Source organism: Dipodomys merriami, unplaced genomic scaffold, assembly GCF_024711535.1.
Source record: "Dipodomys merriami isolate MVZ:Mamm:240054 unplaced genomic scaffold, mDipMer1.0.p SCAF_34, whole genome shotgun sequence".
NCBI lineage: Eukaryota > Metazoa > Chordata > Mammalia > Rodentia > Heteromyidae > Dipodomys > Dipodomys merriami.
In genome coordinates this window covers 8,494,527-8,522,411 of record NW_027204937.1, presented here as the reverse complement: position 1 = coordinate 8,522,411, position 27,885 = coordinate 8,494,527, and the positions used below count along the sequence as shown (strand labels likewise).

General features: G+C 37.0%; 1 protein-coding gene across 1 annotated transcript in view; it reads right to left on the bottom strand.

Annotated features, from left to right (window-relative positions):
* Window positions 1-27,885, bottom strand: part of Nrdc (nardilysin convertase) — a 66,122-nt gene that overhangs the window by 29,653 nt on the left and 8,584 nt on the right. The window contains exons 2-11 of the mRNA XM_069987238.1: window positions 24,333-24,645; window positions 20,569-20,676; window positions 19,769-19,902; window positions 18,500-18,569; window positions 18,261-18,342; window positions 16,725-16,878; window positions 11,200-11,273; window positions 5,852-5,947; window positions 3,499-3,621; window positions 2,132-2,189 (exon numbers count right to left, since the gene is read on the bottom strand). Of these exons, the coding sequence (XP_069843339.1) occupies window positions 2,132-2,189; window positions 3,499-3,621; window positions 5,852-5,947; window positions 11,200-11,273; window positions 16,725-16,878; window positions 18,261-18,342; window positions 18,500-18,569; window positions 19,769-19,902; window positions 20,569-20,676; window positions 24,333-24,645 (1,212 nt within the window). The remainder of the gene's footprint in view (window positions 1-2,131; window positions 2,190-3,498; window positions 3,622-5,851; window positions 5,948-11,199; window positions 11,274-16,724; window positions 16,879-18,260; window positions 18,343-18,499; window positions 18,570-19,768; window positions 19,903-20,568; window positions 20,677-24,332; window positions 24,646-27,885) is intronic.

Sequence of the window (27,885 nt, the reverse complement as noted above, 5' to 3'; positions counted from 1 at the left end):
TAATATAGTTTACAATTTTTTGCAAAAAGAAAAAAAGTTCAGTACAAATTAGTTTTACCTCAAATACTTTTCATTTTGTTTCCTTAAGGAACCAAAGTTATCAATAGATAATATTTAAGAAAAATCTTTAAATTAGGGATTGACAAAACTTAATGAAATACCTCCTATATATATTATATTATATATTAAATGCCTCATATACATCTAATATATATATGTGGCATTGTGTGTGTGTGTGTATGTGGTTTTATCTTTTTTCCCTCTTTTGGTCAGTAGTGGGGTTTGAACACAGTGCCTGGCCACTGTCCTTGAGCTCTTTTGCTCAAGGCTAGAGCTCTACACTTTGAGCCACAGTGCCACTTCTGGTTTTCTGCTGGTTAATTGAAGATGAGTTTTATGGACTTTCCTAAGCCTACGCTGACTCTGAACTGAGATCCTCAGATCTCAGCCTCCTGAATAGCTAGAATTACAAATCCAAGCCACTGGCATCCAGCTATTCAATATATTTTATTAGTTAAGTTTCACAGGCAAAGACATTCATATATATCATTTAACATTTCGGTAACTTATACTCATTTCTTATGAAAAACATAAAATATAAAATAACTATAAAATTAACATTCATTACTTTCATATGTAAAACGCACTACTAATTGAAAATTTACATAAAGTCAGGATAATAATAACCAACTAGTTGTTTTTACAAATCATCCTACATTTTAAGTTAATTTTTCTTCTTAATTTTAATAATTATATATGAGAATGACGAACTCAATTTACTAGGGTTTACTAATACAATAAAAAATCTGATTTCAGTTATTTTACTAAAATAACTAGTACTGGGAATAAAGTTACATTATTTGAGAGTAAACTTCTTTTTTTTTTCTGCTTATGTGGTGCTGAGGAATCGAACCCAGGGCCTCATGCATGCAAGGCAAGCACTCTACCAGAGCCATCTTCCCAGCCCCAGTAAACTTCTTTTTTTTTTTTTTTTTGGGGGGGGGGTTCCGGTCGTGGGGCCTGAACTCTGGGCCTGGGTGCTGTCCCTCAGCTCTTAAGCTCAAGGCTAGCACTCTACCACTTGAGCCACAGTGCCACTTCCGGCTTTTTTCTTTTTGCTTTTGTGGTGCTGAGGAATCGAACCCAGGGCCTTGAGCATGCAAGGCATGTGCTCTACCACTGAGCCACCTTCCCAGCCCCCCAGTAAACTTCTTATATTTGTAATAAAAAATATAATTGTGCCGGGCATTGGTTGCTCATACCTGTAATCCTAGCTAATTAGGAAGTTGAAATCTGAATATCATGGTTCAAAGCCAGCCCTGGCAGGGAAATCCAGGAGACTCATATACAATTAACCACCAGAAAACTGGAAGTGGACCTTGTGGCTCAAAGTGGCAGAACGCTTGAGCAAAAGAGCTCAAAGCAAGTGCCCAGGCCCTGCGTTCAAGCCCCATGACCAAAAAAAAAAAAAAGTATTTGATTAACTTGTAACAGCTGTAATATACTGATGGATTTGAAGGAGACAAAATACATTTTGTAGCATCCTGAACTGAATAGAAGGCTTTTCACTCAACTGTCTTGCTCACAGCAGGGCTCTACCAATTAAGCCAAGTCTCTAGCCCAACAATTTCTAATAAAAGTTCATTTGGTTCAACTACATGAAGTATGGAAAGTCAGCCATTGTTTACCAAGATTTTTCTTCTTTCATGAGGAAGAACATTCTATATTTCAAACATCAAACCTTAAAAAAAAAATATCACCCAACCTGTTACAAGGCCTAAATGTATTCTGTTTCTTAAAGTACATTCTTATCACAGCTTCAAACACCCTGCACAGTAACAGGCAAGCTCCAAATGCATATAAAAGAAGGTAATACTGCTTGCCATAAGTGTTACTGCTTACTGTTAAGGTCACAAGTCCATAAATTCTGAACTACATAAACTATATACAAGAAATGGCATCTCATCTTAGTTTTCCCCGACTAAAAACTGTGTGACCTTGTCAGTTATAAAACTCTTTAAGCCTTAGTTTCATAGTCTTTTAAGTTTAAAAAAAAAAAAAAAAACAAGAGGAAAAAACCCTTGAAACTCAGAAAAGAATAAAGATGTGTGATTTATAAAAAATATCTTACTTGTTTGGTATCTGAGAGAAGATTTCAGTCACCCACTTTTCCAACGTATCCAGTGTTTCTTGACAAGAAGCAGAGGAAGAAAGGGATACACAATATTGTTATTCAATGTAGAAAGGCAGTTCAATTTTTTACAAATCTTGAGCTATGAAATAGACATGTTTTTTATTTGGACATTATTACCAGTACTTAACCAGTACTGAATAGCAAAAAAAGATAACACGTTTTTAAAAACCTTTAACATCTAAAATTTTGCTGAAGTTTTTTATTTCTCATGGGCCAAGTTTCAAAAAGCAGACAAGTGTGAAAGGCTAAGAGACAAGAATATGCCAACCTATACCATTTCCTAATGTACACCGTTTAGGAAGTTTTTTATTTTCCCAAGAATAATCCACCCTACATAGAACCCTCTTCTTTTTGAATTTCCACAAGCACTCTACTTATACATACTTTTTTACATTTTGATACTCAACAATACTTAAGTTTTTAGCCTATAAGTCTTCTTATGTTTCATATATATATATATATATATATCATTTCTATCTCTTTTTACTTTTTATATATTCATAAATTTTGAAATCTTAGCAAATCACAAGATGAAAAAGTGAACTGTCCCTTAATAGCACTTATTTGCTCCACCAGACACACAAGTTTCACTGATTCTCAATAAAAAGCCCAGTGGTATAGCATGGCAATAGAATACGAGCTTATCATGAAAAAGATCCTGAGTTCAAGCCCTAGAACCCTCCAAAAAATGCAAATTGAACTAATTAAGTTTTAAATTTATTTTAAACTATAAAGATGTTTGACTTTTTTTTTTTTTTTGACGGCCATGGGGCTTGAGTTTTTTTGCTCAAGGCTAGTACTCTACCATTTTGAGCCACAGCTCCACTTCCAGTTTTCTGGTGGTTAATTGGAGATAAGAGTCTCACAGACTTTCTTGCCCAGGCTAGCTTCAAACCACAATCCTCAGATCTCAGCTTCCTGAGTAGTTAGGATTACGGGAATGAGCTATCAATGTTTGACTTTCATACAGTAAAATAAAATCTATGGAATTTAAATTATATGTGGTTCTCATAAAACCTCTTTGCTCATTCAAATTTTTTTGCAGTAAGCATTAATATGGTCTCATATCTGTTAGAGGAAAAAACTGAAAAAAACTAACTAAAAAAACTAACTAAAGTCATACATATTAAATAATCTGAAACACAATTATAAATTAACTTTCAAGTCATATGTGGAATTGCCATATTTTAACAAATGTAAAGCAAAATTTTTTAAAAGCTGTGTGTAAGTGCAAGTGCACCAGTACAATTCAAACAAGCCTTGTTGTCAAGTGCACATCCAAGGGCTATAACAGATAATATTACCTTTGGATTGAACAACTAAAGTCATGTAATGAGCAGAGTAGTAACGCATCCAGAATTCTCTCAGTCTGGCATGTGTATCAATATTATTCTTTTTTGGTTCATGCTTGAGAGTTTCAGCATTGCCTGTAAAAAGATGGAAAAAATTATAGAAGTAACTGCATTTATTTGTTAAACATCTTCTGTACCAACAGTGCATGTTCTTGTACTTTACCTGGCCTGTGAAATAACACTAACAGAAGAATTTTGAACTAATATGTAATACTAATGTCAAAATAAGAAGCCTCTAGTGTAAACTTTATTACATAATAAACTAATATCTGGTAGAAAATGTCTCAATAAGAGACAGTGATAGCCTCAGCTTTTATCTAATAGTATTCAATTCATGTTTTCATTCTGAATTATTAAATGTATTTATTTTTGTCTTTTCTCTTTTGGTACTGGGGATCGAACCCAGGACGTTGCTAGGCAAGCGCTTTGCCAGCTCTGATTCTGAATTATTGAATATTCTACAAATTCTTAAAAATAAAACTAAGTGAAAATGTCATGTAAAATGTATATAAATTGTACAAAATATTGCAAAACATCCAGCAAATGAATATATGCATTAGGTCAACTAATCCCATTTTCTAACTCTATGGTCAACAGAATTAACATTAAGGCACAGCTGAATTTTACCACCAATAAAAAGCCATTATGAAAAACCGAACAAAAAAAAGCAGGGGGAGGGAGTGGTGGGAACCGCTGGGAATGTGGCTTAGTGGTAGAATGCTTGCCCAGCATACATGAAGCGTGGGGTTCGATTCCTCAGTACCACATAAACAGAGAAATTCAGAAGTAGTACTGTGGCTCAAGTGGTAGAGTGCTAGCCTTGAGCAAAAGAAGCTAAGGGACAGTGTCCAGGCCCTGAGTTCAAGCCCCAGGACTGGCACCAAAAAAAAAAAAAAAAAAAAAAGCAAAAGAGATACCAGTTAAAAAACCTACCAGTTAAACAAAATTAAGTCACAGTTAATCATTCCTGAATTTCTGGAATGATCTGGAAATAAAAGATGAAGGAAAAATATAGACTTTACAATCAGAAAAACAAATTCAAATTTTGTATACAATACTTGCCACTTGTGAGACTGAAGCAAATTAGGCAACTTCCCCTTTAAATGGAAATGACAATGGGAACTATCTCTTAAAATTGAGATAATGGACAAATTTCACATAGTGTTAAGTACATTATCTGGCACCTAACAAGCATTCAGAAAATGTTAGGTTCCATGCTTGCTATATCCAATGTTAGAGAACATTATTTTAAGTCGTTATTTGAAAAGTTATCTAGCTACCCTACAAAGTAAAAGGTATTTGGCTTTATAATTTTCTTTTATTTAGCAGGGAGAAGCATCAGAGGTCAGGCTAGAGGGACTTCATAAGACAGAGCCCAGGCTGACCTGAAATTCTTTTCATCTCTTGTGCCTGCCACCCTATTGAGATTATAGGCATGCATTACCACACCCAGCTTTTTGTATGTGTGCTGTGTAGGACCCAGATGTGAACTTAGGGCCAAAATATTTACCCAGACTTTTAAAAAAAAAATGTTTGAGGGCTGGGAAGGTGGCTCAGTGGTAGAGCGCTTGCCTTGCATGCCTGAGGCCCTGGGTTCCATTCCTCAGCACCACATAAGCAAAAAGAAAAAAGCGGGAAGTGGCGCTGTGGCTCAAGTGGTAGAGTGCTACCCTTGAGCTGAAGAGCTGAGGGACAGCGCCCAGGCCCAGAGTTCAGGCCCCAAAACCGGACCAAAAAAAAAAAAGTTTGGGGTACGTAACTGGATGTGTTTCTGGGGCTTGAACTCAAGAGTCTGTGCACAGTCCCTGAGCTGTTTTGCTCAAGGCTTCACTAAGCTTTTTTAATCATGGCTATCACTTTATCACTAAAGCCACACCACCAGTCCAACTTTTTTGCTGGCTTTTAAACTTAACCCTAGAATTACAAGTATGAGCCACCAGTGCCTGGCTCACACTGGACTTTCTTTTTTTTTTTTTTTTTTTTTTTTTTGTCGGTCGTAGGGCTTGAACTCTGGGCCTGGCCGCTGTCCTTCAGCTCTTCAGCTCAAGGCCAACGCTCTACCACTTGAGCTACAGCGCCACTTCCAGTTTTCTGGTGGTTTTTATTGGAGATAGGAGTCTCATGGTCTCTCCTGCCCGGGCTGGCTTTGAAAAGTGATCCTCAGATCTCAGCCTCCTGAGTAGCTAGGATTACAGGCGTGAGCCACCAGCGCCCGGCTCACACTGGACTTTCTAATCAGCTTTTCTTATTCTCAACCTTCCTTACCTAGAAAATATGAAATATGATGAATTATTTAGTATCTTACCCCAAAAAAATTTTCCCATAGGATGTCCAGATCTAGCAAGGCTTCCAAACAACATTTCCTTTCTGTTTGCATCAGAAGGTCTTGCAAGTTGATATTCTGCCAATTTTAAAGAAACATTTTTAATAAAATGAAATTCCAGAATCTGCTTTATTATCTGGAAATTCAAGCTTACAGGACTGGAAACAAGGCAGTAACAAGGGTTAAACTTTATAAATTCTATGTTGTAAGACTGAAGTTAGCAATTCCATGAACTAAGCTTGGCTCTACCATTTATTCTATCACTGTGAATTAACCATGTTTTCAGTTTTTCTCTTATCTTTCAACAAAATAGATAATGATCTGAAGTTTTTAGCTCTAGGTTACTATATCTAAACATTTATTGAAGGAAGTCCTAATAATGTTAAATTATATTACTTATATCTAGAAATGGGTTATATATATATATATATATATATATATATATATATATATATATATATATGCATGTATGTGTAATTTAAATTACCTCCAAAGTCAACTCGTCTGATAAAAAACTATAAAACTATAATGATTAAGAACAACCACTTTCAAGTTAAAAATTATTTTTTTCTAATGTAATAGTCTAAGTACCTATTTCCCCAAAATTCATATAATAAAATCTAATCCTCAATGTGAAGGATTTTGAAGGTGGGCTAAAGGGAAATAATTGTTAGACAGACAGCAGAGCCCTCAAGAATGAGATTAGGTCCTTTCAAGAGGGGAACAATGAGATTAGGGCCCCCCAGACCCCCCCTTCTCTCCCCCCTCCCGAGGCTGGAGGCGTGGCTCAGTGGTATAGTGCTAACCAATGAGTGAAAGCAGCAAGTACAGAGTTCAAGTACCGGTCCAGATCTTTTGAAAAAAAAAAAAAGACTCCCTCATCCTTCTGCCATCTGAGACTTTAATAGAAGCAGTCCCTCACCAGACACCAAATCTGCCATTACCTTAATGCTCAACTTCTCAGCCTCCAAAACTTTAAGAAATAAAATTTGTGTTGTTTATGAGACACCTAGTCTTTGTATTTTGGTACAGTAATATCCCAAACAAACTTAGATAGCTATAATTCCAATTTTGCCACTAAGCTGTAAAATCTTGAGGAAAAATATTTAACATTCTTAATTCCATTTCTTAATGTATAAAATGGACTTTAGTTCAAATGATTTTTATAAGGATTAAATAAAATATGGTCTTTCAAAAAATACTATATGTGTACAAATTCAACAATGAAATCCCCCTCTGTATAAAGCAAGCTTATAGGAAATTAAAAGAATAAAATATTTACTATAGGGGAAGGTGGGAGGGGAATTATGAAAGAGTAACACAGGAAGTAAATTTAATAAAAGTACATTACATGCATATATGGAAATATAATGAAACCTCTTTGTAGAATTAATATATGCTAATAAAATGAAAAAAACTTTATTGACCACTCTACATCAGATACTACTAAAATTTCTACATGAATAGAAATATAAATAAAAACTCTGCACTGGGAAGGGGAAACAAAGAGGAGGCAACAATGCTTGATAAGAAATATACTCGTTATCTTGCCCATGTCATTGTAACTCCTCTGGTACAGTATTCTCACAATAAATATATATATATATATATATATATATATATATATATATATATGTCCCATTATAACAACAAAAACAAAACCTGCACTTACATAGTTTACATTCTAAAAGGGGAGATTAGCAATTAATCAACAAATAGATTTTAACATAATGTAAGTTGGCAATGGATACTATAGAGGCTTCTCAGGGATAACTCAGGCCAGAGGATGACTCAATCTATATTTAATAAATAAACAGGAAGGCAGAGCACCAATGGCTCATGCCTGCAATCCTAACTACTCAAGAGTCTGAAATCTAAGGATCTACATTTAAAGCCAGCTCAGGCAGGGAGGTCCATGAGCTTCTTATCACCAATAAGCCACCAGAAAACCAAAAGTAGTGCTGTGGCTCCAAGTGGTAGAGTAGACTTTAGTGAAAGACCTCAGGGACAGAGCCCAGGCCCTGAGTTCAAACCCCACAACTAACAAGAAAAAAAAATTAATAATAAGGAATTTTCAACTCTAAAGGAGGGTAGAAAATGCTAGTATCTCTAAAAAACAGAATTGAGAAAGCAAAATTGAATTTAAAAAAAAAAAAGGCCAATATGGCAGAACAAAGGTCAAAATCAAAACAGAGCTCAGGCAAGATATCAGGATAAAGAGAAGCAAGATTCTCTTCCCACTACCTACCTTCAGGACCTAGTCCAAGAGCTGGAGATCATATCATATTCATGGGTTGCAAATGCTAGGTAAGCGCTCTAACAGTTTACAACTCCAGGCCAGAAAAATAATTTTTGAAAAGGTCTAATAAGACCTTTGAGAAGTATTATGTATGTATGAGTATAGCTCTTGGTGTCATACAATCACTATTGATTACAGATCTTTGGGATAATTACTGGTTCTGTAACTTCATACAATCACTATTGATTACAGATCTTTGGGATAATTACTGGTTCTGTAACTTGAGTTCGTTAACCTCAAGTGTCAATTTCAGTACCTACCAAATAATTCTACTAAGAAAAGTAAAGAAGGGGCTGGGAAGGTGGCTCAGTGGTAGAGCGCTTGCCTTGCATGCCTGAGGCCCTGGGTTCAATTCCTCAGCACCATATAAGCAAAAAGAAAAAAGCTGGAAGTGGCACTGTGGCTCAAGTGGTAGAGCGCTAGCCTTGAGCTGAAGAGCTGAGGGACAGCACCCAGGCCCAGAGTTCAGGCCCCACGACCGGACCCAAAAAATAAAATAAAATAAAGAAAAGTAAACAAGATAGTAAAAAAAAAGACACTGCAGATATGATTAAGAACCCAGAGGATTCTACTATAATCGTTTGAGTCCTTATGAGTGAGAGGCAAGAGAATCTACTCATTGGTCAAGGAAGAGATTCTACACTGCTAGAAAAGCCAAGCAACAGTTCTCAAAGAGCCTAGAAAAGAGTAGGAGAGTCAAAGACTGTGCAGGAGAATGTTTCTTAGTCTTTTTCTAGCTTCTAAATGTCATCTATATTCCATTTTCCACCTTTTTTGTGGATGTGCTGGTACTGGGGCTTGAACAGAGGGCCTTACAATAAGCCTTACAATCTTGCTTTGCGTTTTCTCTCAAGGCTGATGCTCCACCACTAGCACCACACTTCTACTTTCAGCCAGCCAGGGATGGCTCTGAACTATGACCCTCAGATCTCAGCCTCCTATTACAGACATGAGCCACAGACACTCAGCTCCTATTCTCCATCTTAAGAGCCAGCAGTATAGAATCTTCTCTTTGATCTCTGTTTCTTGTAGTCTTTTCTGACTCTCATTCATAAGGCTTATAGCAGGATTTATGATTATAGGGGACTCTTCAGAAAATCCAGGATAATCTCTCCTCAAGTTCCTGAACTTTACAGATAAGTTATATAAGCTTGTTATTAATATATGCAAGAAAATGGTAGAATGGTGAACAGACTTATCTGCATTGTTCAGATAAATGCTTACACAAATATGTATACACTCTTCAATAAAATAGACCAAAACTGATCAATGCAAGAAACAATTGTAATATACTAAAGTTAGTACCTCAGCTCCAGTACCATGTTTCTTATGCTAAAATAAACTAGCAGAATTAATCTTCAGTGGTGATATTTATTGGCACTGTGTAATTAAGGAATATTTATAATACAGAGCTTCATGAACCTCACCCTGTAAAAGCACGGAGTTCTCATATTCATTCTTTACCTAGCAAAGTTAAGGAGTTTACTTGACTAGCATACAGAGGGAGGTGCTAAATTAAATTACAAAAACCAAAAAGTAAAAATTAATGTATCCCAGCTGAGCACCAGTGGCTCACACCTACTAGCTACTAAGGAGGCTGGATCACAGTTCACAGCCAGCCCAGGCAGGAAAGTCTGTGAAACTCTTATCTCCAATTAGCCACCAGAAAACTGGAAGTAGTGTTGTGGCTCAAGTGGTAGAGCGCTCACCTTGAGTTGAAGAGCTAAGGGACAGCTCCCAGGCCCAGAGTTTAAGTCCCATGAATGACCAAAAAAAAATAAAAAATTAATGTATCCCAAAGTTAGGAAAAATGGTCTGCCCAAAGATTTCATTTCTTTTTTTTCTTTTTTATTTCTGGGGGGGGTCCGGTCGTGGGGCCTAAACTGTGGGCCTGGGCACTGTCCCTCAGCTCTTCAACTCAAGGCTAGCGCTCTACCACTTGAGCCACAGCGCCACTTCTGGCTTTTTTTCTTTTTGCGTATGTGGTGCTGGGGAATTGAACCCAGGGCCTCATGCATGCAAGGCAAGCACTCTACCACTGAGCCACCTTCCCAGCCCCCAAAGATTTCATTTCTAAATCTATAAAGATAACACTTTTTTTTCCCCTAGTACCCAGCTTTGAACTCTGGGTCACTTGCTTGACTTGGCTACTCAGTTGATACTTTACCATTTGAGCCACACCTCCAGCTCTGAACAATTGTTTTTGTAACTAAAAAAAATTAAGCCACAAAGCATGTACAGACACACACAGGTTAACATGTAACAAAGGATAAAGTATATAAATAGCAAGACAGCTCCCCCACAGTATAACCCCTGCTTTGACTGTATTTGATGTTGGTATAGTTTGTGGAGGGGAAGGGAAAAACAATCTTTTAAATAGGGATACAGGTGGACCCATTGCAACAATGAGAAGTACAAGTCAGTATGTCAAAACGAACTTTACAACTTTGGTGGGGGAGGGGGAAGGCGGGGGGGGGGGGGGGAGTGGGAGGGGGAAGGATGGGAAGGGGAAACAAAACAAAGGAGGAGGAGGCTACAATCCTTGATAAGAAATGTACTCATTATCTTGCCCATGTAATTGTAACCCCTCTGTACAGTGTCTTCACAATAAAAAAAATAAAATAAAATAAAATAAATAGCAAGACAGTAGACTTAAAATGAAGCCTTGGACAAAATGTCTCTTTATGCAAAAATAATAAGTAAATTTTAAAGTTTCAACACCTAGTATTAATCTTTATGAATAAGCTAAGACTCATTATATCCTTTTAGTAAGAAATACCCAAATAGATATTTCAATATCTATTTGAGTAAGACATTTACTGACTTCAGGAACAAACATACCAATTTCAATGTTGCCATTTAAATATAACCCATTATGGGTTGGTGGTAAAGAATCATAAATGTGGGACTGGGATATAGCTCAGTGACAAAGTGCTTGCCTAGCTTCACAACATCCTGGGTTTGATCCCCAGTACCAAAAAAAAAAAAATCACAAGGTACAATTAGTAAAGACATGAAGCACTTCTTTTACCACTGTCAACGGCTTCAACTTCACGATCAATTGCATCCCTGATCATTAGTGGATGAATGAAGAACTGGGCCCATCTGGAAAAAAGCAAAATAAAAACACCTATCAGTTTTTGTTTAGTTACATCAATTAACTTTTTTAAAAAACAGAACTGGGGTTTAAACTCAAGGTTTAACCTTTACTAGTTAGGTACTTTACCACCTGAGTCACAACCCCCACTCTATTTACTTTATTTTTCAAGTCCACTCTCACATTTTTTTCTGGCCAGGCCACCCTGCACCTATTTCTATCCTTCTTGCCTATCCTTCTCTATGCTTCTGCCTAGGCCTCCCACATAGCTTGGATAACAGGTACAGGCCACCATATTCAACTTCCTTGTTGAGATTAGGGGTCTTGCTAATTTATTTGCCTAAGCTAGCCTCAAACTGTGATCCTCCTGAACTCTGCCTTCCAAGTACTTTGGATTACAAGTATAAGCCACTATTCTCAGACCAACATCTATATTTTTAAGTGGTTTTACTGAGTTGGAGACTTAGTTCACAAGCATGTGATTGTGGGATATAAAGCCTATTAGTCTGTGCTTTTGTATCATAGTCTGTAAATTTATTTTTTTCATTGTGATATCGAAAACTCATATGAGTACATAAAATAGATGTAGATGAATACCTAATGATTATATGAACACCTTGACTGGTTCTCCCAGGTAAAACCAAAACCAAAAAAAAAAAAAAAAAAGACAAATATGCAATATACATCCTACAAACACCTGGCACTTAGCCTTTTCTCCTGAGTTATAGTAATCACTTCATTTCCTGTTGCTCTTATGCAGACTTCTATATTTTATTAGTTTATATTATTTATACAAGGGGGTAGAACTTCTTTGTTATATCTCCACACTTTAACTGTATAAATAATTATGTATATGGATACACACACAAATGCACATGTCCATGAATATATGTCTTTTAGGTCTAGCTACCATATAAGTGAAAACATATGATACTTAGTTTTTTGAGCTTGGCTTATGTCTCTCAGTATCATGTCCTCTAATTGCAAAAGACATTATTTCATTTTTCTTTATGTCTATGTAATATTCCATGGTAGGTATGTGTGCATAAACGTCTTCTTTATCTGTTGATAGGTACATTAACTGATTCCATCATTTGGCTGTTCTAAATATTGCTGCAATAAACACAGATGTGCTGGTGTCTTTCTGGCATGTTTATTCTCCTTCATGTGTATGTCCAATAAACGTGTGGCAGGGCTGGGAAGGTGGCTCAGTGGTTAAAGCGCTTGCCTTGCATGCCTGAGGCCCTGGGTTCAATTCCTCAGCACCACATAAGCAAAAACAAAAAAGCCAGAAGTGGAGCTGTGGCTCAAGTGGTAGAGCGCTAGCCTACAGCTGAAGAGCTGAGGGACAGTGCCCAGGCCCAGAGTTCAGGCCCCATGACCAGACCAAAATAAATAAATAAATAAACGTGTGGCAGTCTTAAAGAAGATCTACTTTTAGATTTTTGAGACAAAGGCTAAACTAGTTTACATTTCCCACAGTGTTAAGAGGGATCTTCTTTCCCAACACCCTCTCCATTGTTAATTATTTTCTTGATGTCTGTCACTCAGACTGGAGTGAGATGGAACTTAAGTGTGCTTCTGATTTGCATTTCCTTTATGTCTAACCATGTTGAACATTTTTCTTTAATTTTTTTGTTGTTATTATAAAGGTGATGTACAGAAGGGTTAGTTACATAAGTCAGGTAAAGCATACATTTCTTTTTGGATAACATTACCCCTTCCCTAGCTCTTAATTTTTGTTTTTTTGTTTTTTGTTTTTTTTTTTTGGTACTGGTCCTGGTGCTTCAACTCAGGGTTTGCGCACTTTCCCTGAAACTTTTTGCTCAAGGCTAATAGTGCTCAACCACTTGAGCCACAGCTCCACTTTCAGCTTTTTGGTGGTTTATTGTAGATAAAGGATTCATGGACTTTCCTGTGTAGGCTGGCTTAGAATGGGAATCCTAAGATCTCAACCCTCCTGAGTAACTAGAATTACAGATGTGAATCACCAGCACCCAAATAACAATGTTGAACATTTCATGTTTCTATTAGCTATATTTATTTCTTTTTTTTTCTTTTTTTCTTTTTTCTTTTTTGTTGTCAGTCATTGGGCTTAAACTCTGGGCCTGGGTGCTATCCCTGAGTTTTTCAGCTCAAGGTGAGTGAGCACTCTACCACTTGAGCCACAGTACCACTTCCAGTTTTCTGGTGTTTAATTGGAGATAAGAGTCTCATGAACTTTCCTGTCTGGGCTGGCTTTGAACAGTGATCCTCAGATCTCAGCCTCCTGAGTAGCTAGGATTACAGGTGTGAGCCACCAGAGTGCCTGGCTCTGATACTCTTATCTCCAATTCACCATCAGAAAACTGAAGTGGTGCTGTGGCTCAAGTGGTAGAGCGCTCACACGCCTTGAGCTGAAGAGCTCAGGGACAGTGTCCAGCCCCAGAGTTCAAGCCCCACAACCAACAACAACAAAAAAAGTCTCACAGACTTTCCTGCCCTTGGCTTTGAACCACAATCCTCAGATCTCAGCCTCCTGAGTAGCTAGGATTACAGGCGTGAGCCACCAGTGCCAGGCTGAATTTCTTTTTTTTTTTTTTTTTTTGTCAGTCGTGGGGCCTGAACTCTGGGCCTGGGCACTGTCTCTCAGCTCTTCAGCTCAAGACTAGCAATCTACCACTTGAGCCTCAGCCCCACTTCCAGCTTTTTCTGCTTATGTGGTTCTGAGGAATCGAACCCAAGGCCTCATACATGCAAGGCAAGCGCTCTACCACTGAGCCACCTTCCCAGCCCCTGTATTTCTTCTTGAGAGAACTATCTGTTCAGTTCACTTGCCCATTTATTGATCAGATTGTTTTTCTTGTTGCTTAATATGTGTGTATTAATTAGTTTCTTTCTGCTGTGTATGCTTGCTTAATTTTTTTAGGTTTATGTACATTCCAGATATTGGCCTTTTATCTATTGAATAATTAGTGTAGATTATAATATTTATTACAGCTTTGTAATATGTAATATTCTACCACTATTATTTATGATATGATTTGTTTTGATATAGGGCCTTGTTCTATACCCTAGAATGACCTAAAATTCTTAACACTATTATCATTATTTTTGTTTGTTTTTATAGTCTTATTATGTATCACAGGCTGACCTCCTGTCTCAGCCTCCCACGTGCTGAAGTTATAGGAACATGTCTGGCTATCGTATATATTTATTTGGCCTCATTAATTTCTCCTACTATTTAATGCAGTAGCATTCTTCTTACTGCTGCAGTTGTTTGGGGCTTTAAAGGGAGAGTTGTTGCTAGTACAAGGGTTTAAATTCAGATGACACTTATGAGTTGAGCAATGCTTTCAGCCTGGCTTTTTGCTGGATAAATGAGCTGTAATCTTAGGGACTTCTCTTCTCACGATGGCTTCAAACCACAATCTTCTGAATCATAGCCTCTTGAGTAGTTAGGATCACAAGCATGAGCCACCAGCATCTAGCTTTCTTTGTTTTTAAGTAGAGATAAATATGTGAGAGAAGGAGGGGAATGTCTTAATGGTAGAGTACGTGCCTAGCATGTTTGAGGCTCTGGGTTTAATTCGCCCAGCATGATAAACACATATACAAAAAATTTGTTTGAAGTAAATGTGAGGTTACATTCTTACTTACTGAACAGTCTTCAGGCCAAAAAATGTTTAGAATTAGCCTCTTTAAAAGGTAACAAGCTGGGCACCAACGGCTCACACCTATAATCCTAACTACTCAGGAGGCTGAGATCTGAGGATCGCGGTTCAAAGCTAGCCTGGGCAGGAAAGTCTTATCTCTAATAACCACCAGAAACTTGGAAGTGGCACTGTTGTTCAAGTGGTAGAGCATTAGCTTTGAGCTTAAGAGCCGAGGGACAGCACCCACACCCAGAGTTCAAGCCCCACAGTGACTGACCAAAAAAAGGTAACAATTTTGTACCAAATTTCATCAACTCTGAAATGGTCAGAATTTATTTAAAACATAGCACTCTATTATTTTTTCTAGTGAAGTAGGCTTTTTATTTCATTATTTTTCATATTTGGCCATAAAATTGCACAATTTTGACTTGCGTCAAGATTTCTTACAATTTGAGTTTGTGAACCTTACAACCTAAGAACTCTGAAACAAGAGCAACATGTAGTCATTATGTGAGGTTTAAATTAGCTTAGTGTCCCCTCAAATTATTCCTGATCTCCAAATTTACAGGAAATGGACTACCAGGCACCATTTACATTGCCTTCTTTGATACTTTTGTCTGTATCCTTCTGTTTGTTATTTTGGTATTAAAAAGTTTAACTATACCAGGTGCCAGTGGCTCATGCTTGTAACCTCAGCTACTCAGGAGGCTTGAGATCTGAGGATCCCAGTTCAAAGCCAGCCTAGGCAGGAAGGTCTGTGAGACTCATCTCCAACCACCCACCAGACAACCAAAACTGGTACTGTGGCTCAAGTGGTAGAGCATTAGCCTTGAGCTGAAGAGCTCAGGGACAGCACCCAGGCCCAGAGTTCAAGACCCACAACCAACAACAACAACAACAAAAATCATCTCTCATACATTACCCAATTACAATTTGAAATTAAGTATCAGTTCAAAAAATAAACGGGTATGAAAAATACAGACAATATATATGCAATGTTAACTTGTTATCTCTAGACTATAAAATTAGAAAGTAGCTGGGTACTGGTGGCTCATGCCTGTAATCCTGCTATGCAGGAGGCTGGAATCTGAGGATCACAGTTCAAAGCCAGCCCAGAGAGAAAACCCCATGAGACTCTTATCTCCAATAAATTACTCAGAAAAAAGCCAGAAGTGGCACTGTGGCTCAAGGGTAGAGTGCTAACCTTGAGCAAAAGAAGTTTAGGGACAGCACTCTGAATTTAAGTCCCAGAAAAACAAACAAACAGAAGCCAGCTTGTCCCTTATTGCTTCTGTTTTCCATGTTGTAAAATTAGAAAAAAAAAAAAAAAAAAAAAAACTGCAAGCCAGAGATTAGTGTCTATAATTCTAGCTACTCAGAAGGCTAAGATCTGAGAATTGAGATGTGAATCCAGCCTGGGAAAAAATCATTATGAGATACTTGTCTACAATTAACCAGCGAAACAACTGAACTGGAGGCTTGACTCTAGTGGTAGAATGCCAGCCATAAGCGAAACAGCCACCAAAGGAGAGTAAAGGCCTGTAATTCAAGGTCCAGTACAGGCAGCATTAGAGGTAGGGTTGCTACCTAATTAATGAAAGGCCCTAAGGTCAAACTCCATAAAAAAAGAAGCTTTAGTTTCATCTTTAATACAAGGAGTAAATTATTACAGAACACTATTTAATAGTGTGTTCCTTTTTCCAAGTAAGTACTCGTGACAATTAGATCAAATTTTCCACTGAAAGAAAAACCATAAAACATGCCCAAGATTTCTACTTTTAAAATGATATTAGGTAATTGAAATTAAAATATATTTTCAGTTACCTATCCAGGGCTTCCTTGAAATATTTCCTCTGGACATCAAACTGAAATACTGTACGTTCACAATCAGTTGAGGCATTATCACTACCCCCATGTTTCTTCAGGAAAGCATCAAATCCATTCTCATCTGGGTATTTCAAACTACCCATGAATACCACTAAGTGAAAAGAACAGAATTCACAGAACACAAATAAATAGACAGTATTTTTATTGTCATAGATAAACTTTTACATGTGTAGAAAACTAAAAGAAAATAAACCAAACATTGTAACAATGATTATGTCTGATTAAAACTTACTCTTTATTATTGATATTTTTATAACATTCTATAATAGTCATATGCTATTTTTATCTTAAGAAAAATCAAGCATTTAGGTTTTAGAGAAAGACATAGAATTTATTTATAAAAAGGTTAAGGTTAAACATAAGCATAATTTAAACTGCTACTATAAAAAGTCTTAGAAGTTTACTCTCAATAGCTAAGAAAATATCAAAAATGATCAATTCACAAAAGCAAATAGGGACTAAGTTTTTGCAACTGTGTAATACCAACATCGATTTTATTTAGGTATATTCATAAAATAATCAAATAGAAACTGTTCATAAAATAGAAACAAAGCTTCTATTTTGTTTTGTTTTTATACTAAACATGCCTTTTCATTTTCTGTATTTCTAATGCTCTGACATGTTTGGGCTTTATTTTTTTGAGTAATACCACCCCAACAAAGATACTGAATTCCTACAGAATATTTCCTAATCTGTTGACTTAACCATACCTGAACAATGATTACATAAATAAGTATATATTATATATAATGTATTACATAGCATATAGTATATATATTATATATATTTTTAAAATAAATTATAGATATACTTTTTTTTTTCCAATCCGGGCTTGAACTCAGGGTCTGGGTACTATCCCTGAGCTCATCAGCTTAAGGCAAGAATTCTACCACTTGAACCATAGCTCCACTTCTGGCTTTTTGGCAATTAATTAGAAATAAGAATCTCATGGACTTTCCTGCCTAAGCTGTCTTCAAACTGTGATCCTCAGATCTCCACCTCCTGAGTAGTTAGGATTACAGGTATAATCCTACCAGTACCTAGCTATGAGTATATATTTTAAAACAGGTTTCATTCTAATCTTCCCTCTCTTCCTATGCTATTTGTAAATAACAATTTTCTTTTTAATTTCTTATCTTGTTAAATATACTTCTATCCAACCAACTACTATCTTTGAAATAAAATTATACAAACTTGAAAGAGTAAGAATGTCACACCAGGGAATGATAATTTACAAGATCTTACTGTGGGGCTGGGAAGGTGGCTCAGTGGTAGAGCGCTTGCCTTGCATGTATGAGGCCCAGGGTTGGATTCCTCAGCACAACATAAGAAAAAAGCCGGAAGTGGCGCTATGGCTCAAGTGGTAGAGTGCTAGCCTTGAGCTGAAGAGCTGAAGGACAGTGCCCAGGTCCAGAGTTCAGGCCCCACGACCTGACCCAAAAAAAAAAAAAAAAAAAAAAAAAAAGATCTTACTGTGCTCCAAAAAGTGTGCCAGCCCGGGCAGGTCATCTGGATCAGCAAAACTCCCAACTCCAACACAAAGAGCTGCTGCAGACTGGAGTAGGTAGAACACATACAAATAGTAGAGTCAGTCTTAAAGGAATGTTGTCAGCACCTCATCTTAAGGATTCATTTGGAGATGGAAGTTTACCAATAGAAACTAACAAAATTCTTTCCCTGAGAATCAGGAGGAGCAGCAAAGTGAAACTCACCAGAACTGTGTCAGTTTCACCCTGCTGCTCCTCCACTTGCCATCCTGCCAAATGCTGACCAGGTGCAGACCTAAGGAAAAAAGCAGAAACAGACAGAAACAAAGGGAAGAGGGACTGGCCAAATACCTAATTATCATTTCATGAATGAATTCTAAACCAAGTTTATACCTGAAGTATTTACATTTTGGAATTAACATATTGATGGATTAAAGATCTCGTAAGAAAGCTGTGTTTAGTAACTCAGTTACTTTCAAGTTATTTTCAATATGCGATTCAATTCTGTATTATTGAAAAAGTAAAATAACATTTTAGAAAATAATCTAACAAAAATAACAAATGGTTTAAAGAAAAAATCTTTAGGTATTAAAAACTATAGAACTAGACTTTAATAAAAAAAGGTTTCATTTAATTTTTTCTTTTAATTATATGTGTATATATGTATAAATATATACATACACACTATATATATATATATATACATATATATATTCTCAGTATAAATTCTCCCAATACTTTGGGAAAATCATTTTTTAACAAAATAAATGGCCAAGAAACATACCAGTCTTAAATGACCAGGGCATATCACTCAGTCATTATAAATTAAAAGACACACACACACACAACACACACACCACACACACAACACACACACACACACACACACACACACACACAGAGAGAGAGAGAGAGAGAGAGAGAGAGAGAGAGAGAGAGAAATGGTCAATTTTGCCGGGCACTGGTGGCTCACGCCTGTAATCCTAGCTACTCAGAAGGCTGAGATCTGAGGATCATGGTTCAAAGCCAGCAGGGGCAGGAATGTCCATGAAGACTCTTATCTCCAATTAACCACCAAAAAATGGGAAGTGGTTCCGTGGCTCAAGTGGTAGAGGGCTTGCCTTGAGCTGAAGAGCCCAGGGACAGTGCCCATGCCTAGAGTCCAACCCCCCAACCAAACAAAAGAAAAAGTGGTCAATTTGGATATTTGAATAGGAAGGTAAACATTAACTTTTCAAATTTTATAAATACAAATTTTAACAGGACTAATTCACTTAGTGAAACAAATTGCTCTGTTAAATGTTATCCCCTTAGGAAAAAAAATAGCATGAAGAAAATGAAAAGTATGTTTTGGAACCAAACAGCTTTACTTGGTAGTAAGTCCAATTTTTTTTTTAAAGACTTAGGCACATACACTCAATTAAAACATGTGGAAATATCCACTACTTCAAACCACAGTCTAACCTGTTCTGTGATGTTTAATAGATGCCTAACCTGCATTCAGCTCCAACTACCCCATAAAGATTTCTTGTCTCGACCAGCAGGGTTGAAGACATTTTTGAATAAGTTGACTTAAACCACAGTCTATCAGTCAGCTTTGACCACAGCAAAAACAGGCTCTGCGATTGCTAGAAAAGAAATTCATACTTGAGAACTTTCTGCCCAAGAAATTCATACTTGAGAAAGTCATACTTGAGAATTGAATTACAAAAGCTCTGAGTAATTCATATTTCTGTATATAATATATTTAATTTCAATCTTGTTAATTTATCAAACTTCAGATCAAGAAAAACTTTTGGGAAGAATAGGAGGGTAATCAAAAAGATGCTTCAGAAAAGTGTTTAACTACTTAGTTATAAATATTCTCCAAAAAGCGATCCCAGTTTTTTTTCTTCCCACTTCATTACTCACTAAAAAATTATTTATTTAAAGCATGCTTCAACATTTGTCAAAAGTTAAACTGTAAAACCACTTCCAAACCTATACCACTTTAAAGTCACCTCTTACCTAGTCTATTTCCCCTTTCTGGAGACACTTATCTCATTCACTAAATATAAACAATTTTCAACTGACACAATCATTCATTGCTTCTGAATCAAAATGACTTGATCTATTCAAATTACAAATGTTTATCAGTTAATATAAAATTAAAACTAGTTCAAAACATGGGGGGAAAAACTTCTTACAGACAGAAAGAAATTACTTATATATACAAAGAAAGAGAAACTTATGGAAACTTATACTCAGTTAAGAAGTAAGGGGCTGGGAAGGTGGCTCAGTGGTAGAGTGCTTGCCTTGCATGCATGAGGCCCTGGGTTCGATTCCTCAGCACCACATAAGCAGAAAAAGCTGGAAGTGGCGCAGTGGCTCAAGTGGTAGAGTGCTAGCCTTGAGCTGAAGAGCTGAGGGACAGTGCCCAGGCCCAGAGTTCAGGCCCCACGACCGACAAAAAAAAAGAAAAAAAAAGAAAAAAAAAGAATAAAAGTCATCCTTGCAGTAAAAATTATAACTCAAATTATATAATCTTATTTAAGAAATGGGAAATAAGCAAAAATGACAGAAAATAAAAAGCCTAAGACCATCCACAAAGACAAGGACAGATTTCCTAATTATCCATGTTCTTTGTACCTTAAAGAGAGTGTGTGTGTGGGTGTGTGTGTGTGGGTGTGTGTCTACCACTACTGGGCTTGAACTCAAGGCCTGTGAGCTATCCTTTAGCTTCTTTGCTCAAGGCTGGAACTCTACCACTTGAGCTCCACTTCAGCTTTTTGGTGGTTAACTGGAGATAGTTTCACAGACTTTCCTGCCCAGACTGGTTTCAAGCCATGATTTTCAGATCTCAGCCTCCTGAATATCTAATATTACAGGCATAAGCCACTAGTGCCTGGCTCCACTTTTAACTTTTATATCTTCTTCCTTTCCATTATTGTTATATTTGGAATTAGAACTATTTTAAATTAAGTGAATTTACCAATTATTAATTTGCTTTTATTAAAAACTTTATCATACAGACTATCAGGTGACATATATACACACATATATACAAATTTGTACATATATACATATATATACACACACACACACACACACACACACACACTTTTCAATATTTTTGAATCCCAATTCTAAAGCTTTCCAAGTTTATACTACTTGTTCTACCATACCACATAAAAACAGGCATCATTTAAGCTGGACACTGATGGCTCATGCCTGTAATCCTACTCAGGAGGCTGAGATCTGAGGATTGTGGTTTGAAGCCAGCAGGAAAGTCCATGAAACTCTTATCTCCAATTAATCACAGAAAAAGCTTGAAGTGATGCTGTAGTTCAAGTGGTAGTGCTACCCTTGAGCAAAAGATGCTCAGGGACAGTGCCTAGGCCCAGAGTTCAAGTCCCAGGACTAGCAAAGAAAAAGAAAAGGTGTCATTTAACATCTAAGAAAAAGGCTTCTTAAAAAATATGACTCAAGCCAGGCATTGGTGGCTGACACCTGTAATCCTAGCTACTCAGGAGGCTGGGATCTGAGGATTATGGCTCGAAGCCAGGGGGAGGAAAGCCCATGAGACTCATCTCTAATTAATCACCAAAAAGACAGAAGTGAAGCTATGGTTCAAGTAGTAGAGCACTAGCCTTCAGCAAAAAAGTTCAGGGACAGTGCCCAGGCCCTTGAGTTCCCCAAGACCAGCAAGCAAACACACACATGCGTGCACACGTACATGCACATGTGTGCGTGCACACTGTAAACACATACATACACACAAAACTCAATCCCCCACACCCACCCCAAAAACTTAAAGAACTGGTACAAGCTTTCTTTTAAAAAAAGAATCATTGTCAAAGGATTTATTTAAAAACATTGATTCTCTTTCCCTTCTTAGCCATGAGGTAAACAGCTCTGCTCTATCACATGTTCCTTTCATGATATTCTGCCTCAACATAGGTTCAAAACTAGACTGAAACCTCCAAAATACATGTACATTATCCTTCTGTGTAAAAATCTTTTAAAAGTGCTGGGAATGTGGGTAAGTGGTAAGTGCTTGCCTGGGTTCGATTCCTAGTAACCACATAAACAGAAAACGCCAGAAGTGGCACTGTGGCTCAAGTAGTAGAGTGCTAGCCTTGAGCAAAAGAAGCTCAGGGACAGTGCCCAGGCCCTAGTTCAAGCCCCAGGACTGGGGGGAAAAAATCTTTGAAAGTAACAAAAAAAAAATTTTTTTAAGATAGGAGAAGTGGCATTTGCCTATGATGCTAGTACGGGGGAGGGGGACGGTGAAGTACAAAATTAGTCTAAACTGTCTCAAAAGAGAAAAGGAAAAACTAGGTGATGGCATACACCTGTTACCCAATAATCAGGAGGTAAAGATAAAAGGATCTAGAGTTCAACACCAAACTAGGCTACACTGTGAGGCCTTGTCTCAGTGAAACAACAAAATTACCATGTAAGGCACTTTCACATCTTTGAGGGATGAACAATTTGACAAAGTTTATAGTCCTTTTTCTTTTTTGGGTGGTATTGCAGTTTAAACTACAGGCCTTAGCAAGTGCTCTGCTACTTGAGCCATATCTCCAGTCCTTTTGCTATTAGATTATTTAGACTTAAGTCCTACCTAAGGTCTATTTAAACTTAGTTCCTCCTATCACATAGCTGAGTAGACAGGCACATACCACCACACCTTGCTTGTGGAGAAGAGCTCTAACTCTGTGCTCAGACTAGCCTCAAATTGTAATGCTCTTGATCATCATTTCCTAAATGAGCCACTGCACTCAGCTAAACTTTTAGTTTTATCTGACTATAAATCCAGTCTATATGGACTATGCCTATAATCCCAGCATACAGGATTAACATGTTGAATGTATTATCAATACTCAAGAAATCAATTTTTAATGAATTATTTGTCAATTGACTTTTAATTTACTTAATAATGAATGGCCTCTGAGATGCCTCTAAATTATTATCCTCCAATATGGGGTCCTTACTGCAAAATGGAGGCATTTTTCAAGGTATCATAAGGGAAATTCTCCCTATCAAGACCTATAAATCTATTCAGTTATTATATATTAAACTACACTAATTAAGCTTTTCCAGTGCAATTGTCTTAACACTGAGACTTTCTCAAGAAAAAAAAACCAAATCAATTACCTAATAAAAATTACCTATATAGTAACACTTAGATTTCCTAGATCTCCAAGTCCAAATGAAGATGCTAAACTCGCTTCAATTTTTTTTTTTTTTTGGGGGGGGGTCAGTTGTAGGTTTGAACTTGGGGCCTGGCCACTGTACTGAGCTCTTCTGCTCAAGACTAGCACTCTAACACTTGAGCCACAGTGCCACTTTCAGTTTTCTGCTGGTTAATTGGAGATAAGAGGGCTGGGGAGGTGGCTCAGTGGTAAAGCGCTTGCCTTGCATGCCTGAGGCCCTGGGTTCGATTCCTCAGCACCACATAAGCAAAAAGAAAAAAGCCGGAAGTGGTGCTGTGGCTCAAGTGGTAGAGCACTAGCTTTGAGCTGAAGAGCTGAAGGACAGCGCCCAGGCCCAGAGTTCAGGCCCACGACCGGACCAAAAAAAAAAAAAAAAAATTGGAGATAAGAGTCTCATAGACTTTTCTGCGAATTCTGATCCTCAGATCTCAGTCTCCTGAATAGCTAAGATTACAGATGTGAGCCACCAATGCTTGGCTTAGCTTCATTCTTTTCTTCTTTCTCCAATCTCTACAGGGAAAATATAGTTCTTCTTTATCTATCCTAGGCTAAAAATTATGCAGATCTTTACCTCTTGGCATATGTTTTTGAAATATGTATATACACAAATATAAATATTACTACTAATTAAGAGGTTATGGATAATTTATATTTTTCTTTATAACCCATTAACTTATAAAAATAGATATTTATTTATTATTTTTATAACCAGAGCAAAATGTTTTCAAAATAGAATTCTTAAACCTTTACCAAAGATCAAAAGCTATATACTTCTTTTTCCATTAAAAAATAAATCATAATTTCAGTAATTTTCCTACAGAATTTCTCAAACTAGAAAAAAATATAGACATGACTCGCACCTGTTTTTCAGTGGTTTTCTTTCTAGCTTCTGCTCTCTCGTCCAATTCTTCCAATTCATTATCCTCAGCATCAAGATCATCATCATCATCATGTTCACCATCATCAAATTCTTCTTCATCATCAAAACCCTCTTCATCATCATCTTCTATCTCAGCCCCAGAATCTTCATCATCATCATCATCATCATCATCATCATCTTCGTCATCTTCCTCCTCCTCCTCTTCATCATCTGTTGTATTTCCTGTTTTACCTTCCATATTACTTAGATCTGAAATCAAAAGTGCCTGCAAGCCATTCCGTAATTTGATGTATCTGGAAAAAAAATATTTTGATTCAGCTATTCATTACAAGTAATGAGCTTAGTGATTTTTTTTAAGTACACATATAAATAGACATACCAAACCAACACTACAATACTCTCCACCTTATCTGCAATTTCAGTTAACCACAGTCAACCATAGTCCAAAAATATTAATTCCTAAATTTCAAATTGTAGTCAGTCAGTTAGTAGCTTTCTTATGTGATGGACTTGTGGCATTATAATATTTGTGTTCAAGTAGCATTTAATTTACTTAACAATGAATGATCACTAAAGTACAAGAGTAGAGATATAATAATTGGGATATGCCAAAGAGAAGCCATAAAAATGTTTTCTCAAGTGATAAGGTAAAAGTTCTCAACCTCCACAGGAAAAGTGAAGGTGTGGCTCAAGGGATAGAATACTAGACACACACACACACACACACACACACACACACACACACACACACACACACACGGAAAGGAAAGAGGAGAAAGGAAGAGTATTAAATCTATGTTATGTACTACTCATGGTTTCAAGTATCGAACACACACACACACACACACACACATGGAAAGGAAAGAGGAGAAAGGAAGAGTATTAAATCTATGTTATGTACTACTCATGGTTTCAAGTATCGAACACACACACACACACACACACACACACACACACACACACACACACACACACACACACACACACACACACACACACACACACACACACACACACACACACACACACACACACACACACACACACGGAAAGGAAAGGAAAGGAAAAAGGAGAAAGGAAGAGTATTAAATCTATGTTATGTACTACTCATGGTTTCAAGTATCGATTTGCTGGTCCTAAAGAGGGACTGCACTGTAAACTAATCAAATTGGTTTATCTGGGAGAGGAGATATACCTTAAAAGCTAATCAGTTTCTCAATAGCTAGAGGGAAACTATTTCACCATTTGTTTGTATTCTCTGAATTCTAAACTATATAAATATATTTACATGTTTTGTTTCTTTTTTATTGTAAAGCTGATGCGGATAGGGGTTACAGTTGCATAAGGTAATGAGTACATTTCTTTTAGAACAGTGTTACCACCTCCCTTGGTTTCTCCTGCTTTCCCTCCCCACCTCCAGTCTCCTCCCTGCAAGTTGTAAAGTTCATTTCCAACAGTGTCCAGGGAGTATCACTGTTGCATTGGTTCACCCTTTGTCCCACCGTTTCTGTGACTCCCCTTCTCCCCAAGTCAGATAAACTAAAAATGTTTTTAAGAGGTGAGGATGTTCAGTGGTAGAATGCTTGAAGCACTAGGTTTTTATCTCAAAAACAACAAAAGTTAGGTGTGATGGCACATACCTGAAATCCCAGCACTCAGGGTCATGAATTTCAGGCCACCTTTGCCTACATAGCAAGCTTCTGTCCCAAACTTAACAGGAAAAAAAAATCCCCAAACACAAGTGTTGGAAGTTCAGCACACAAAACAACCACACCACTTAGTGTAGAAATAAATAAAGACTTAGCTTAGAAGAAACATCTCTCAACAAGCAGTATGTTAAGAGTTAAATCACATTAACTTAAACCCTGTTAACTTGATTTTCTAATGTGTTTGACGTTTTAACCAAAGCTCTGTCTTTTTTGACTGAAGAAATGGTTACATCTCCAAGAAAACTTAAATCTTACAAAATTCTTCTTTTTTTTTTTTTTTTTCTTTTCTTGCCGGTCATGGGGCCTGAACTCTGGGCCTGGGCACTGTCCCTCAGCTCTTCAGCTCAAGGCTAGTGCTCTACCACTGGAGCCACAGCACCACTTCCGGCTTTTTCTGTTTATGTGGTGCTGAGGAATCGAACCCAGGGCCTCATGCTTGCAAGGCATGCACTCTACCGCTGAGCTACCTTCCCAGCCCCAAATCCTACAAAATTCTTACTTAGCAAAAACTATTATGGCAGTTAGATAAGTAGGTGCCTATTACAGCCTGCCCACTTATGCTATTTTTATATATTAATTCAATAAGCACCTATTTAACACTTTTATCAGATACCTTGCTACCTTAGAATAAAAGCATAAAAACCATAGTCAACACCAGACAATGCTAGTAATGAGATAATCAAACCAGCACAAACAGAATGATAGAGGTAAACAGAAATGTTTTAGAAAGAAGGAAGCAGTCAGTTAAAGCCTCTGAAACACGATACACTTTAGTCAAGTAAAAAAGATTAAATAAAAAAGTACCTGAGAATAACATTAAGAAAAGGATGGAAGAATGCCTCAAGACAGTAAACTTAACATATGGATTTATCTCCTTTCCATATCAAAAATTACATTTGAATGATTAAAATAAAAAGTAGGAGGGATTGGTTTGGGAATAAAATCATTTGAGTTGAGAGGCAGAAAGGTTATCAGAAATTAGTATATGCAATTTGTCCTGACTGATACACAAAGCAGAGAAAAACCACAGATAAGGTATGGTACCTCCTTTAAAAAAAAAAAAAGCCTGGAAAAAGTCTAAACTCCAGATCAATTAAAGAGAGAAAGGGGAGTTTCAGAATAATTAAAAGTTTAGTATTAACCAAACTGAAAACATCCTGGCAAAATAGAAAAAGTGGTATATACATGGTGGAACATAATTCAGAATCAAGCTACAATAATTTATTTATTGCTGGTCCTGGGGCTTGAACACAGGATCTGGGCACTATCCCTGAACTTTTTCACACTAAGGCTAACACTCTACCCACTTGAGCCATAGCTCCACTTATGGCTTTCTGGTGGTTTACAGGACATTAAGAGTCTTACAAAATTTCCTGCCCAGGCTGGTTCTGAACCATAATCCTCCTATCTCAGCTAGGATTACAGGGGTAAGCCACTGGCACTCAGCTACAATGGTCAACACAGTGAGTAAAAACATCAAATCATAAAAGATTGTGTTATATAAACATAATTGATATGAAGCCAAAAAAACAAGCACAAGTAAATAGTATATTGTGTGTGTGTGTGTATGTGTGTGTGTGTGAGTGTGTGTGTGTGTGTGTGTGTGTGTGTGTGAGAGAGAGAGAGAGAGAGAGAGAGAGAGAGAGAGAGAGAGAGAGAGAACTTTCTAGAGCAAAACAATAATGAAAAAGCATCAAAATAGTTTTTTGGAGTGGAAGGACAACAAAGAAAGATAAAGGATAAGGCAACAAAGAAACAGGAAAAGATTCTAATTTTTAGATTTGTTACATACCACATATGTAACAGTTGCCTATTTTGCATATA